Source organism: Rana temporaria, chromosome 3, assembly GCF_905171775.1.
Source record: "Rana temporaria chromosome 3, aRanTem1.1, whole genome shotgun sequence".
Lineage (NCBI taxonomy): Eukaryota > Metazoa > Chordata > Amphibia > Anura > Ranidae > Rana > Rana temporaria.
The window spans coordinates 206,898,594-206,915,269 of record NC_053491.1 but is presented as its reverse complement, the minus strand read 5'-3'; the positions used below and the strand labels follow the sequence as shown (position 1 = coordinate 206,915,269).

General features: G+C 41.8%; 1 protein-coding gene across 4 annotated transcripts in view; it reads right to left on the bottom strand.

The window, feature by feature from the left end:
- Positions 1-1,981: 1,981 nt before the first annotated feature.
- Positions 1,982-16,676, bottom strand: part of RASSF9 (Ras association domain family member 9) — a 36,833-nt gene continuing 22,138 nt past the window's right edge. Inside the window, exons 2-3 of one of the 4 annotated variants that reach the window (XM_040344173.1) lie at positions 12,974-13,056; positions 6,460-7,726 (exon numbers count right to left, since the gene is read on the bottom strand). In XM_040344173.1, coding sequence (XP_040200107.1) covers positions 6,529-7,710 — 1,182 coding nt within the window. In that variant the 5' untranslated portion in view covers positions 7,711-7,726; positions 12,974-13,056 and the 3' untranslated portion in view covers positions 6,460-6,528. Of the gene's footprint in view, positions 2,132-6,459; positions 7,727-10,944; positions 11,240-12,973; positions 13,057-16,676 lie in introns of those variants that run through there. The other 3 variants (XM_040344175.1, XR_005747922.1, XM_040344174.1) reach the window with 3 other exon arrangements.

Sequence of the window (16,676 nt, the reverse complement as noted above, 5' to 3'; positions counted from 1 at the left end):
CTTTTTCCAAGCTGGCATTAAAATTGGTAAAACAATGACTTGAAAAATAGTTTGATTGTACCACATCTCTGATACTACGCATAAGAAAAGTGAACAATGGGCCGTTTAAGGTATTACCCATATGCTCACCACCCTTCCCTTTCCTGCCCAGCTAGGCTGTGATACTGGATATAAGGTTTGGTATGGACTTTGGGGGAACACCATCCATTACATTTTTTGCAGGGCTTGTGGCCTGTATATGTTTCAGGAGGCTCGCTTGCTCTCCCTCCTTTTTAGACCACAATGTAAATATAAAATATAAAAACTACAGTCAATAAACACACACAGTAGAAAAAGTATTTTACAAAAAAAGTCAATCACATCATCCAGTGATGTAGATCCATTGATAATAACAATGGACTTTGCACCAGCTGACCCCAAGCAACAGTCTTTTCTCACTGCAACAACAGCTTCCTGGCCAGCAGCTTAATGCCAACAAACTGCCAAAGGATTCTGGCTGACATCATTGACTACAAGTTTGTATATACTGTAGTTAACAGCATCACCCAGGATCCCATGGCTGATTTGTTTACAAACAGAGACAGTCTGGAGATCGGAATTGTCATTTAGTGCTATTTCTTATATATGTCACTTTTGCTGGAGTAAATCCTACAGGTGTGCCACTTTGCATGCAGGTTTAGGACATTCCCAAAGAATTTTATTTTAAAGGAATTGTGTATTTTTTATGTTGTTTTACTAAAAGACCCTCCACTGGCCGAATGGTATTTTTAAAAAAAAAAAAATTCTTGCATAATTTCTATGATTTATTAGCAAAAGCTTGCAATTTTGCTTTAAAATTGTCCAAACAAAATTACATGATTTGACTCCCATAAAGGTAAGGTCCCCTAAGGTTTGCAGACTTCAAGTTTTAGGTGAGTGTTCAGGGGAACACTAGTCACTAGTTAGTCATACTTGGCTGTTGGAATACAAATGGTCTGATTCTGTGTAAGGAAATGCACAAAAACAATGTAAAATAGAATAAGAAGATAGTAGGCATGATTCTATTGCAGGTTTACATATTGAATTGTATTAAAGTGGATGTAAACCCACTCTCATCCTTTCTAAACTACTGCCAAAGTGCTGATCTATAAGGATATAGATCTCTCCTGCATGTATCCTTACATGTCAAATGTCTCCCCTCTGTCTGTTATGACACCCGAAAAACTGCAGATTCTGTGGGTGGATCTGTTGTCTGGAGCTCTGTGGGTGGAGTTGTGATGTCAGTAGACTCCCCGCCCACCTCTATACTCCCCTTGTCAACATGCATTTTTTCCTGTATATTTCTTACACTGAATTCTGCTATGATCCCTAACATCCAGTCAAAATCCAGAAAAGTAACCACATGACTTCAGAAAAGGAGTGGGGGTGGGAATTAAAAAATAATGCCTGTCTCAGGATAGTGCATGAGATATGTAAATAACCTGTCATTCACAGCAAGGGGGAAGAACGGACAAAAGTTTTCTCCTGTTTGTCCGTTTATCTCACTGAAAAAATAAAAGAGGATTGCTCAGAGCTGGATTAACTCTTTGTGGCAAGACTGGGCACAGATGATAAGAAATCTTATACTATAAATTGTGACATCATAAAAAAAAAAAAAAATTGTGTTTACATCCATTTTAAGGAAAAGGTTCGGATTGACTGCTTTCTTGGGTTTGCTGCAAATTCTGCAGGATTTGCAGTCCTAGTGAATTTATGTGCAATTTTGTTTTACTCTATAATGCGCTAGATAACCTCTGCACCGTGAGCAGCAAGCTTAGCAGGGCCATGAAATTAGTTTTAGAGAAGCAAGTCCCATTTACTATAAAAATGGGGACATCACAGCAGCCATACTGCCAGATCAATATGTTAAGCTGCTGTAAGGAGATGATATAGAAAGCTGGCAAACTGTATAGGGAGATATTAGGATCAATTCAGAAACTGGTGTTAACTTCTGATTGCTAGCTCAAAGCAGTCACCTTCTTTGCATGTGAAAGTACAATATTTACTTGCTGTTTATCAAAAGAAAATATTACAACTCACCCATTCTCAGAGACCCACCACCAAGGTTCATAGGAAAGCATTGTAATTGCCTCCCAAAATGTATAGTCAATCACTTCAGGTTGGGAATAGAGAAACAGAAAAAAAAAGAAAGAAAACAGCTAGGTGTAAAAACAGTAACTCCAAAGCACCTCACATTATATTACTCACATTTCCCCCCCCCCCCCACCCCATTCCCATATTTCAAATTTGTTAGGCATACATCAGTTAGGCCTATTATGTTTGATTAAAAATGTCCTGGTACTGACAAATTTAATTCTACTGTATAAAATGCAGTCTCTTAGGGCCAGATCCACAAAAACCCGGCGCAACGTAACTTTTTCAATTTAAGTTACACCGCCGGAAAATTTCTACCTAAGTGCCCGATCCACAAAGCACTTACCTAGAAATTTTCGGTGTAACTTAAATCCGGCCGGCGCAAGGCGTTCCTAATTTAATGGGGCGAGTCCCATTTAAATTAGGCGTGCTCCCGCGCCAGCCGTACTGCGCATGCTCACGATGTCATTTTCTCGACGTGCTTTGCACGGTTTTACGTTGCGCCGGGTTTTGAGAATCGCGACGGGCGTAAAAAAAAAAATACGAGTTGCGGCGGGAAAAAAAAATTGAAAAAAAAAAAGACGGCGACGCGGGATAGAAGGGTCTACTTTTACAAGGCCTAAACAGTTTAGGCCTTGTAAAAGTAGCCCTAATATTGCGACGGCAAACTAATACTTACAGAGAAAAAATGAAGCGTAAAAGCTTCGTGGATCTCCGTAAGTGCTAATTTGCATACCCGAAGCGGCATTTCGACGAGAAATGCCCCCAGTGGCGGCTGCGGTACTGCATCCTTAGATCCGACAGTGTAAGTCCCTTACACATGTCGGATCTTCTGTCTATCTATGTGAAACTGATTCTGTGGATCAGTTCCATAGATAGAAACAGGGATACGACGGTGTATCAGTAGATACGCCGTCGTATCCCTTTTGTGGATCTGGCCCTTAATTCTTTCATTTTAAAAATACCTGTGAAGCTGCACGAATAGGACCCTCTCCCCTCCGTATGGCTTTTTTATTTATTTATTTTGCATTAGTACAAGTCCTCATGGCAGTGTCCACCTTTCCATGCATTTTTTTTCCTTTTTTTTTTTTACAATAGCTTGTCTATAAGGCCTAAAATGACTAGAGTTTTTAAACAAGAGTTTGAACCTGCAGAAAATTTGCTCATCCCTAAATATTATCATTACATGAATTATTCATATACTGGCATACAATCACAATATTTTTCAAGATAGTCTTCCTTCATCTTTAGACTCCATGCCCACAGGACACTCAAAAAAGTAGTTCTGGATGTTGGATTGCTGGCAGGAAAACCCTGCTTTAAAAACGTGATTTTATCAGCATTTGCATTGGCATCAATGTGAGTTTAGCCACGCTGGCTTTTGGCCGCGTTTCTCAGCCTCTATTCAAAATCAATGATTCCCTATGGGAGCCCATTGATTTGAATAGAAGTCGCACCAGAATTCGAATCATGATGGTTAGACTTGCGGTGCGACTTGTGTGCTGAGGATGAAGGGGAACCCCTGCCAAAATGAAATAGCAACAAATTGGCGTGGGGTTCCCCCCTCAGACGATACCAGACCCTTCTGTCTGGTATGGATTTTAAGGGGAACCCCTGTGCCAAAAAAATGCTGTGGGGCCCCCCAAAATCCATACCAAACTCTTATCCGAGCATGCATCCCAGCAGGTCAGGATGGGGGGGGTGAGCAAGCCCCCCCTCCTGGACCATACCAGGCCACATGCTCTCAACATGGGGATGAGGGCTTTGGGGTAGGGGGGCCCTGCATCCCTTTTATGGCAAAGACAGGCTTCAGAAAACATCCACAATCACGAAGGCGGAAATTGCATCACTGGTTTGCTACGGACTGGAAGTTACGTTGACGCGCTTTGCCCCTCCTCCAGGGCGTCATTAAAGGACCACAGGGTCTGGTATGATCTAAGGGGGGGAACCCCACACCAATTTTTTTTATTTTGGCAGGGGTTCCCCTTCATCCTCAGCACAAAAGTCATCATGATCTGACTTCTGGTGCAACTTCTATTCAAATCAATTGGCTCCCATACGGAACCAATGAATAGAGGCAGAGAAACCCCAGATGAAGCTTAACGCCAAAACTCACAAAAATTTCAGTTTATGAGCTTCAGTGTGCATGTAGCCTTAATGTGTAAAATATTTCAAATATGTGTAATAGACAAAAATGTTCTATGGTCATCAAGATGAAAATCATGATGAAAACATAAAGGGAAATTGTTCACAGTGAAGCAAATTGTAGCAAAAGCATTTTAAATTACAGGGCAGAGGCATAATGGTAAAGTAATGGTAACCTAAGAACCAGAATACAGAATTCAGCACATTCCTAAAATAAGAGTTGAGACGCTTTTCCTCAAACTACTGGAAAATTATTAGATTTCAAGTGGATCTAGAATTCAAGTAAAATGCCATACTAACATGCCTGATTTATTTCGCCCAAGTGCTTTCAGATAGTTTTTTTATGTTTTGTTTTTCTTATGTTTTTTATATGTCACATAATAAAATTAAATGAGGACAATTAAAAGCTGAGTTGCAGTAAGCATTTATTTATAAACATAGTATAATCATTAACATTTACAAGAAAAAGAAGAAAGATAAAAGTTGTAAAAACTATGGTTATTGTGACAAAATAATAAGCTGTAGGCAACAAAGGGCAGCTAGTAATTGGTGCACAACTGAAGCAGCTCGTCTTAATAACAATTACAAGCTTTGTTAAATATGATACAGGGGAATGTCTTTCATAAGTGACCTTGATAAAAGAAGATTTCCTTCTGATGTGTTGAATGCATTTCATTTAAACCATGATTAAAGGTTACATAGGTTTCTTCAATAAACTATAATTTTAATGTTTAAAACCTTTGTACATAGACCTTTGTCTATGTAAATAAACATTTAAGATCAAGAATTGTCTTTTATATGTGCTGAATGTTTTATCACTGTGTATTATTAATTAAATGCTTTTGTTAATATGAATAAAAAAAAGTTAAATGCACCACAAATGCAGTGACTCTTAATAATGTAGCTATTACCTTTTGTACCACCACCCCCTCCTTTTAGAATGTAAGCTCTACGATCAGGGCTCTCCTGTACCTTTTGTATTGAACTGTACTGTAATTGTGCTGTCCCCCCCTATACATTGTAAAGTGCTGCGTAAACTGTTGGTGCTATATAAATCGTGTATAATAATAATAATAAAGAGAAATGCCCAATGGATGGGTTACATAATCATACACATTTTTTGGGATCAAGTCGACGCATGCTCGGAATCGTTGAACTTAATTTTTCTCGGGTTGTTGTAGTGTTGTATGTCACCGCGTTCTTGACGGTCGGAATTTGGTGTGACCGTGTGTATGCAACAAAACTTTGAGCCAAAATTTCATCTGAAAAAAATCCTTGATTTTCATTTTGGAATTTCCGATCGTGTGTACGCGGCATTAGTCTTGTCATTAGAGCTGCCTTTATTATTATCTTATTGCAAAAAACACCTTTGATTTTGACTCCTAGGGCATTCCTATCTTACTTGTGGGCAGGAGAAGCCCACAAGAATATTCTTCCAGGATATGGTGCTGCTGTATTCCCAGCATGCACCGCCCGTTTTGGCACATGCGCAGTAATAGCACGTAACGGTGCTGGAAACTACACAGGTTGCCATCACAACGGGCGGCGGCGTCAAAAGAGCCTGCCCCGTTGTGATGGCAATGAAGATGAGCAAAAGAGAGATACACGAACACGGAGCCCTCAGCGCTGCCCACTGACTCCTGGGAAATGATGACACACTTCTCCCAGGAGCAGTAGCGAGCAAAGGTGCAGAGGGAAATGACGTAGGCGCCGTGGTGAAGAAGGGGAAGATTAGAAAGGATCACATAGCAACAGGCCTTTAAAAAGTAAGTAAAAAAAGATATATAATTTTGTCCAAATGTTGTTAGTTAGGTGATTTGCTGCACAGTAATGTCAACTTATTTTTATGGGTGGAACTCCGTTTATAAAGCAAATAAAATTTTGAAGTACTTTTGAACAAATGTAAAGAGAGTTTTTATACAAATGTTTGTACAAATGTTCATTTGAAACATACTAATGTATGGCAGCTTTACTAAATAAATAAGAGCTGGAGATAAATAAATGAGATGACAAGCACAGTGTGTTTGCATTGTTTTAGTGTTTTTTGCGGTGGTTTCTTATTCGCTATAGTATCATCACAACAGCAGTAGAAAGGGAAAAACAACAGTAAACATCTAGGTGAATATCAAATTTTGTACTTCTTTAAAAAAAAAAAAAAACTTCTTCAGTCTTCTTACTACTAACATCTACTGTTAATTACTATTTAATAAAAGTGTGACTTTTTTTAAACAAAGCATTTTGGTTATGTTACACAGGTATCCACGTTGGATGTCAAGGAACAGGATCAGAGTTTAGGCTATGAATAGAACTAATTCCTGTATCAGAATCTGTATCACTTTGCATACTTGTAATAGACAAAGCTACCGTAATATTATCTAGCTCTTCACTGCCGGCACTTAACGATATGCTGTATGGTTGTGCAAATTCATAAGTCACTAAATTGTTTGGTTCATTTAACAATCTCAGCTCTTGTTTTAAAAGATCATATTCTCTTTTCTGTCTGAGTAGAACAGAATCTTGATAGTGAGTTTCCTTTTGTATACAGCTAATGAGAGAATGCAGTTTTACCTCCAGCTGTAGGCTTTCACCAACTGTTTGTCTAAGACATTGCAGCATACTCATTTCCCAATGTCCCTTTAAGTTTTCCTGATCAGAAAGCAAGTCTTCACATGTGGGCAAAAAGTGGGGTTTTTCTTTAATTTCATTAGATAATGTCTCAGTATGCATATAAGGAGCACGTGCTTCATCTGTAATAGATAATATTTCTCCAAATAATTCTGTGTCTTCTAAAAATTTGCATCCCTGCTGTTTAAATTCAACTTCATTCAAATGGCTATAGTGATCTGTGTGTTCATCCTTGCCTTCTTTGTCCTGATGTAGGTATGTTATGCATTCTTCAATCTGTTCATCCAGCTCTTGCATTTTGTTTATTTGTTTTTTAATTGTGAGATCCTGAGAAGCAATTAGTTGTATACGTTTTTTTATGCTGTTTTTTTCCTGAGAATCCGTGTCCTTTTTCATCTCTGCTAGTTTTCTAAATGCCTTCCTTACAATGCTCTTCTGTTTATGCAATGGCAAAGATTTAATAGCAGATGCCGTACTATGATAGTTTGTGTGCTTTAGATGTTCAGCAGTTTTCCATAATAAACAAGGCTGTATGAACTCTGATTTTACCAGATGGAAGCTTATGTTAACTTGTTCTGCACCCCATGCCTTCCAAAGCTTTAACATTTTTGTGGTAGGTGGCAATGTGCATTGGAATCCTCTCCATTTTTCCATGATAAAATACTCTTTAGAATTACCCATTGGCACATGTCTTTTGCCCTTTGAAGATTGTTGCTCCTCAAGAAGAGCTTGCACAACATCCATGCTGCTTGTATGCTTTGTTAATCCATAAATTATTTTTTCTTCTTGGCCGACCCATACTGCAATATGCCCAGCTCCAGGTTCCATGTTTTCATTTGATTATCTGGAAAGGTAAAATGTAAATAGCTAAGTCCACTCAGAAAAAATACTTACATAAACATAAGTTATATTATGCTGTGTCACCATTTTAGGCTAAAGAAGTCTCATAGGTTGAAATAATTTCGTAGTCACACTGGAGTTGATTTACTAAACTGGAGACAGAAAAATATGGTGCAGTTGTGCATGGTAGCCAATCAGCTTATAATGTCAGCTTGTTCAAATAAAGCATTTGTAACCCTAAAAAAAAGCTTGTGCTGTGTGATTTGTCCCATTTAGGTAGATTCACAAAGAGTTAGGCCGGCTTATCTACAGATAAGCCGACCTAACTCTGAATCTAAGCCGACCTATGTTTAAGTGTATTCTCTAACAGAGATACACTTAAACATATCTAAGATAGAACGGCTTGCGCCGTCCTATCTTAGATTGCAATGTTTTGGCTTACCGCTAGGTGGCGCTTCCATTGCGGCCGGCGTAGATTATGTAAATGAGCATTTACGACGATTCCCGAACTAACGCGAGCCCGCCGCAGTCGATTAACGTCGTTTCCGTAAGCGATAGGCCGCCTAAAGTTATTCCACCTATGAGGTGGAATAACAATGTTAAGTATGGCCGCCGTTCCCGACGCGAGGTTCGAATTTTTTATGTCGTTTGCGCAAGTCGTCCGTGAATCGGGATTTACGTCGTTTACGTACACGTCGAAATCAATAGGCCCGTACGGCCTACTTAGCCGCAATGCGCACTGGGAAATGTAGTCGTCCGGCGCATGCGCAGTGTAAAAAAACGTCAAAAACGTGAGGTCAAGCCTCATTTCCATACAACACGCCCCCTTCCAAGTCATTTGAATTAGGCGCGCTTACGCCCGCTCGTTTTAGGCTACGCCACCGAAAATTTGCAGGTAAGTGGTTTAAGAATCACTACTAGCCTAACTAATTTACGGCGGTGTAGCCTAAAAAGACTAGGCTAGGCCGCCCTAAAGTTAGGCGCCCCTACGTGAATCTACCTAATTGTATGATGTAAAATACTTGGCTGATCCTGCCTGTTCCTGTGTCCCGCTGTGTGTACTGACCATGGTAATCATGGCTGATCCATGATTATGTTGTGAGTTTATGTGCCTCCATCATCCCGCTGTCTGCTCTTTGCTATGAGTCTTTCCCTCTCCCCCTCCCTCCCTGCCTGTCAGTTAGATTTTGATAAAACAGAGGGGGTGCTAATTATTTATTATTCTGACTTTACAACCACTTTAAGCTTTGACAAAAACTTAAAAGCTGACTGGTTTCTATGTAGAACTGCATCAGACATTGCACTCCAGGTTTAGTAAATTAACCCCACTGTACAATGAACCCCATGTAGAGGTGTCCATTTGTCTAACTATAATTCAAATTATGATAAAAATCTTATACAGAGCATATGTAAATACACTTTTATATTGAGTTTACAGAAGTAGCGTTGTGCCAATTTAAATTGTGAGGCTACCAGGTCTATAGTGTACCTTTTTAAAAAGAACCTATGAACAAAGAAAGATTGGACAATGCCGTGTCTCCCCTCATGGATGCCCTTTAAAGTGAAAACTACAGAGTAAAAGTACTTTAAAGTGGGCTCCACCCAAAAGGGCTAGCTCATCTTATTTGCCTTCCCCCACTGCCACATTTGGCACCTTTCAGAGGGGGGGGGGTGGTTGCTGGTTTTGACAGGTACCTGCTCCCACTTCAGGCTGACTTTGCTGCAGTGAAACCAGCTGAAAGTTTGGCTCCCCTCCTTCTTCCCTCACTCCTGGGCCATTCACAAAGTGCAGCTGTCTGTGAAGCTGTAAGGCTTCACTGCCGGTTTCTCTTACCCAAGATGGTGGCAGAAGCCGAGAGTTGATGGGTTTCATGGACAGCTAAGTGTCCTAATATTAAAAGTCAGCAGCTACAGTATTTGTAGCTGCTCACTTTAATTTTTTTCTGAAGGAGCCTAGAAAATATTATCTGTTGCTGTATCGGTCTATCCTGTCTTTCTGTTTAATATACTTTTCATTAAGGTTGACATTTTTAAGATTCATATTTACATGCACCACAGTTATTGAGACATATTGAATTGAGGTATTCAATCAAAAAGAAAGACAAACTTAGGATGTATTTTATGCACGAAATCTGTGAATTAAAAGAAGCACAGAACTCATAAAAGTTCATACCACAGACGGCATACTGCTGGGCAGTGCCAGTGCTTGTTTCACATGGCACAACATCCAGAATATAGAGAAAGAAAAAACATGACTCATATAGTTCTACTGTATGATCACAATTAAATTGGATCATCCCCTTCTGAAAAAAAAGGGAGTTCCTCTATGTCAACCAGATAATAATGACAGACATACCAGAGACTTTTTTTCAACAAATGCTTTTTGTTTGTGAAGGTAGAAATAAGCCAGATAAAGATTGATGTGACTGGATTATATTTACTCACTCACTGTTCCTGCATGCTAGGTACTTTAGAAGAAGTGTCACTCCATGTTTTGGTTGAATCTAGCCTGAAGTAGCAAACTTGCAGCGCTGTTTAGCCATATAATGACTTATTTAGCAGGAAACAGTTGCAATTTGCAAGTTCTTTTTTTATTTCATATATATATATATATATATATTTGTCAAATTGCTCTCATTAGCTACTAAAAACAGCATAATACCCAATTGTGGGATTGCTTTTAAGAAGAAACAATACTGATTCATACGTTATTCAGTATAATTAAATTAGTTACATGATTGTGTGAGTGTAGCGTAGTATATTTCATCAAATTTGTTCATAAAGGAAAACTCAATACTATTGCTTGTGCAATCAGAGCTATGTATTCTAGCTAGTCAAGACAAGGTCATAAAATTGTGCTAGAAATAATAAATGAGCTGTCAAACATGCAGTAGGTAAAACTGATGTTTACAAGCACATAGCAAACATGCAAAAAATGTTTGAATTTGTTTACTTAGCATTTTTATGTTTCAACCACAAAAAAAGGCAAAATAAGTAGACCCTGGGCCAACAGAAATACAGTATATTGGATTATTTAAACTGTACACAAAAGGGGGCAACCAGGGCAGCCAACATAGTATTACATTAATGCATTCTAGTGGGAGCCACCAGAAATTATGTTTTTTTAAGCCCTGGATGCAATTGCACTGTGCTGTACTCCGCCATGCCCTATCATGCCCTACACACACTCAGTCAGTGTAGTATGGTTAAGTGGAACTTAACTGGTTTTCTTCCAGATGGTGATGAAGATCTCTATATAATGGAATGTGGCAACGCCATGAAACCAGAGGAGTGAGCCTAGCATCGTTTATGTGATATCTGGCTACTGGAATGCTTTTAGAGCACTCTACCTAGGGAAATAAAAATTTCTGAGTAATATTTAATATATAAGAACTTCCGATAGTCAAGAAAAACTACTATGCATTCCTCTTAAGATGGAAGTAGGTGGTGGTGGTGTCTATGTGAATAACACAGTTACTGAGAGGCTGGGTTTAACATATCCTAAATACTTTCAGAACTGTAAAAAAAAACTGTTGGCAATGTTTCTTTTGTTTATTCTTGCAGAACACTGTGGGTTACTTTTTGAAACTAGAGAGTTCAAAATCTGGTGCAGTTCAGCATAGAAACCAATCAGCTTACACATTTTATTGTGAAAGCTTAATTGAACAAGCTGAAGTTAGAAGCTGATTGGCTACCATGTATAGCTGCACCAGATTCTGAATGCTTCAGTTTTAGTCAATCTCACCCACTGTTTTCTTGAAACAAACAGATGCATTTTAACTTGGAAATATATACTAGGAGAAATATGCTAGTTTGATGGCTGTCATGCTGTTCCAATGACTGCAATACTTTCATAATCTGATCTCTGATTTAGAACAATGTGCTGTTGGGCAGTGGATCAGGAGTATTGATACAATAGAATCAGTAAGACAGCGTGACCATTTTCAGAATAAGAAATCACCAATGGCATCCACCATATTCTCTCAGTACTGGCTTCTTAAAATTATATGAATATTGTGCAAATAGAAAAAAATATTTAAGTGGTCATTTTATTTTGTAACATGTCCAATATTGTAAATGGTGTATAATATCCAGGTGCATTTAATTTAAAGATCGACAGCCAAAATGTTTCACTTAAGTATGGATGGAGTGGAGAAGGGTTAGATATGTGTTGGGTTTGTATTGCCCCTATTAGCCATGGAGAGGGTAGTAGTATTGGAATTAAAAAAGAGTGACATTCATTTGGAGCTGAGTTATAGCTGTGGACAGTTAAAGATGACCTAGCAGCTTAGATTTAATACACTATAGGGCTGTTCTTAAAAAAATATTTCCCCTTTACATATTTTGTCTTTAATCTTTTTAAGGCTGAAAATGACAGGTTGCTCAGATTGTCCATTTTTGTTGTTATCTTTTGATGTTCTATTCTATGTTATTTTTTTGTAGCCAGGTGCTTGGCTGGAGAAATAGCCAGTATAAAGACACTGTGCTGCAGCTGCTTTGTGTGCCTATACAAGACTCCTATGCTGCCATTCAGCATCTATCTAGCAGAGGGAGCTGGTTGGCATAAATAACTTGAGAGACTTTCATGCAGGCAGCACTGAACTCCGGGAAGTGTAGTCTGGGAAGGGGGTCTTGTATAGGAGTAAATGGGGTATGGACTGCAACTCCCAGATGTGCACTCTTAACAGGAGGGGAAATGAGCAGTTTTTCTCCTTGACATTAGAGAGAGAACTTCCTTTTGTTGTGAGGAGACCAGAGTGTACATATCACTATTCCTGAGTTCAAACTCACCTGCTACAAGCCTGCAGCCTGCAAAATAAACCACATCACTGTTAAACCTGTGTTCTGAGGACTTGTTCTAGGCAGATCCAGAAGTGAGCGGACATCTGAACAACAGGACCAAAGTTGCTGGGACTGGTGAGAGGGCAATGCTGTCATTGATCTATTGCTGTTAGCAGAGACTGAGTACATAGGAACTGGCCATCATACTAGCAGTCTTATTCACTGCATGCAGACTTTCCCGGACTGTACTTATGTGCACCACCAGAAAGACTAGGCCCCAATGTTAGCTGGCTGAAGAATTAGGGTAAAGACCTCTCCTTTTAGATAGCTGTTCTATAAGAACTTTACTTGTTGTCTAGAGTAAGAGGTACCTCTCTAGGAAGGTCTGGGTATTAGCATAACAATTCATACAGCATGTACTCTAAGCAGCATATTCTGGTTGCAGAAAAGTTATTGCAGTGTTGCTCACCATTGTCATTACTGTTATCTATGCCATTGTTTATTGTTGAGTAATAGATGATCAAGTATAGAAAGATTCATCCACATAGCACCCTGTAAAAGGGAGACAATACAATTACAATACAATAAAATACAAGAGGGTTAAGATGGTCCTGCTTAGAAGAGCTTACAATCTAAAAAGGGTGAGGCAACAAGTGATACAAAAGGTACAAAAGGGTGTAACTGTGGGGAATGAGCTGATGGAAGTGATCGGACATTATTTGGAGGCAGTGGTGGCTGGTGAAGATTTAGAATGGGGGGGCGCAAGACCCCACCCCTCCATGCTTGGTCCCTCCCACATCTCATAAACCACACCCCTTATAGCATCCACTCACTCCGTCCCCTGTTTTTCACTTGCTTCCACTCATAGTGGCAGGAGTATACAGCTCAGCATCACGTATCATGATATATAGCGCAGCCTTACAGATCGGCACAAACAAACTAAAAAATTACACTGTTACTAATGAAGGACTCTAAATGGGCAGGAGATTACCAGATACTGCGGACATACTGCACGAGATTACCAGATACTGCGGACATAAGGCACAAGATTACCAGATACTGCGGACATACTGCACAAGATTATCAGAGACTGCGGACATACTGCACAATATTACCAGATACTGCGGACATACTGCACAAGATTACCAGATACTGCGGACATACTGCACAAGATTACCAGATACTGCGGACACACTGCACGAGATTACCAGATACTGCGGACATACTGCATGAGATTACCAGAGACTGCGGACATAATGCACGAGATTACCAGATACTGCGGACATACTGCACAAGATGACCAGAGACTGCGGACATACTGCAAGAGATTACCAGAGACTGCTGACATACTGCACAAGATTACCAGAGACTGCGGACGTACTGCACAAGATTACCAGAGACTGCGGACATACTGCACAAGATTACCAGATACTGCGGACATACTGCACAAGATTACCATATACTAGGGACATACTGCACTAGATTACCAGATACTGCGGACATACTGCATTCGATCACCAGATACTGCAGACATACTGCATTAAATTACCAGAGACTTCAGACATACTGCATTAGATCCCCAGATACTGCGGACATACTGCATTAGATCAGCAGATACTGTGGACATACTGCATTAGATTACCAGATACTGCGGACATACTGCACAAGATTACCAGAGACTGCAGACATACTGCACAAGATTACCAGGGACTGCGTACATACTGCACAAGATTACCAGATACTGCAGACATACTGCACAAGATTACCAGATACTGCGGACATACTGCAATAGATTACCAGAGACTGTGGACATACTGCATTAGATTACCAGATACTGCATACATACTGCATTAGATCACCAGACACTGCGGACATACTGCATTAGATTACCAGAGACTGTGGACATACTGCATTAGATTACCAGATACTGCTGACATACTGCACAAGATTACCAGATACTGCGGACATATTGCATTTGATTTCCAGAGACTGCGGACATACTGCATTAGATTACCAGAAACTGCGGACAAACTGCATTAGATAACCAGATACTGCAGACATACTGCATTAGATTACCAGAGACTGCGGACATACTGCATTAGATTACCAGATACTGCGGATATACCGTATTAGATTACCAGATACTGCGGACATACTGCATTAGATTACCAGAGACTGCGGACATACTGCATTAGATTACCAGATACTGCGGATATACCGTATTAGATTACCAGATACTGCGGACATACTGCATTGTATCACCAGATACTGCGGACATACTGCATTAGATTACCAGAGACTGCGGACATACTGCATTAGATTACCAGATACTGCATTAGATTACCAGAAACTGCGGACATACTGCATTAGATTACCATATGATGCGGACATACTGCATTAGATTACCAGATACTGCGGACATACTGCATTAGATTACCAGATACTGTGGAGACATACTGCATTAGATTACCAGAGACTACGGACATACTGCACGAGATGACCAGAAACTGTTGAGAAATACTGCATTAGATTACCAGATACTGCGGACATACTGCACAAGATTACCAGAGACTGCGGACATACTGCACAAGATGACCAGAGACTGTGGACATACTGCACGAGATGACCAGAGACTGCGGACATACTGCACAAGATTACCAGAGACTGCAGACATACTGCACAAGATGACCAGAGACTGTGGACATACTGCACAAGATTACCAGAGTATGGGATCAGTGTCAGTGCCCAGGGGGAGGATGGGATCAGTGTCAGTGCCGGGGGGAGGATGGGATCAGTGTCAGTGCCGGGGGGAGGATAGGGTCAGTGCCGGGGGGAGGATGGGATCAGCGTCAGTGCTGGGGGGAGGATGGGATCAGTGTCAGTACCCGGGGGGAGGATGGGATCAGTGTCAGTACCCGGGGGCAGGATGGGATCAGTGTCAGTGCCCGGGGGAGGATGGGATCAGTGTCAGTACCCGGGGGAGGATGGGATCAGTGTCAGTACCCGGGGGAGGATGGGATCAGTGTCAGTGCCCGGGGGTGGTGGTGGGATCAGTGTCAGTGCCCGGGGGGGGACAGTGGGATCAGTGTCAGTGCCGGGGGGCGGGTGGGATCAGTGTCAGTGCCCAGGAGGAGGGATGGTGGGATCAGTGTCAGTGCCCGAGGGGATGGTGGGATCAGTGTCAGTGCCCAGGGGAGGGATGGTGGGATGAGTGTCAGTGCCCGGGGGGTGGTGGGATCAGTGTCAGTGCCTGGGGGGAGGGATGGTGGGATCAGTGTTAGTTCCTGGGGGGAGGGATGGTGGGATCAGTGTCAGTGCCCGGGGGAGGGATGGTGGGATCAGTGTCAGTCCATGGGGGGAGGGATGGTGGGATCAGTGTCAGTGCCCGGGAGGGGGGATGGTGGGATCAGTGTCAGTAACAGGGAGGGGGGATGGGATCAGTGTCAGTGCCTGGGAGGGGGATGGTGGGATCAGTGTCAGTGCCCGGGAGGAGGATGGGATCAGTGTCAGTGCCCGGGAGGGGGGATGGTGGGATCAGTGTCAGTGCCCGGGAGGGGGGATGGTGGGATCAGTGTCAGTGCCCAGGCGGGGGGATAGTGGGATCAGTGTCAGTGATGGGGGGTGAGTCCCTTAATATTAGCAGCCCCCCCTTAGAGACCCCATTAGCTGAGTGAATATCAGTACCCCCCCACTAGCAGCCCCCCTCCCCACTAGCAGCACTTGACAGGGCCCAGGGGAATGGGGTATAGAATGCTGCTGCTCATGGGAGAGAGAGAGAGTGCATTCAGGCCAGGCTGCAGCAATGGAATCGGCACATTGAGGTGGAGGGGGAACTTGAAGCAGTGCACACTGCTGCCCTGGAGCGGAGTGGGGCGGCAGGACTCGGAGTGAACTTCGGGGAGGGCAGGGGGCGGGGCCGCTGCTGGATTGTAGATGAGAGCCCTGTCCCTGCTTCCAACACAAACACAGGTATGCGTATAAGTATGCTGGTGGTGGGGGGGCTGGCTGGCTGGCAGTACTAGCGGCTGCGGGGCTCAGTGGTGGCGGCCGGCGGGGGTGCTGCAGTGCTGGTGCTGGCGCAGGGGATGGAGCCGGGAACACTTACCTTCAATGGTTGGGGCCGCTCCTCTATGACACCCCCATACGCGCTACAGAGAGATACCGGAAGTCAT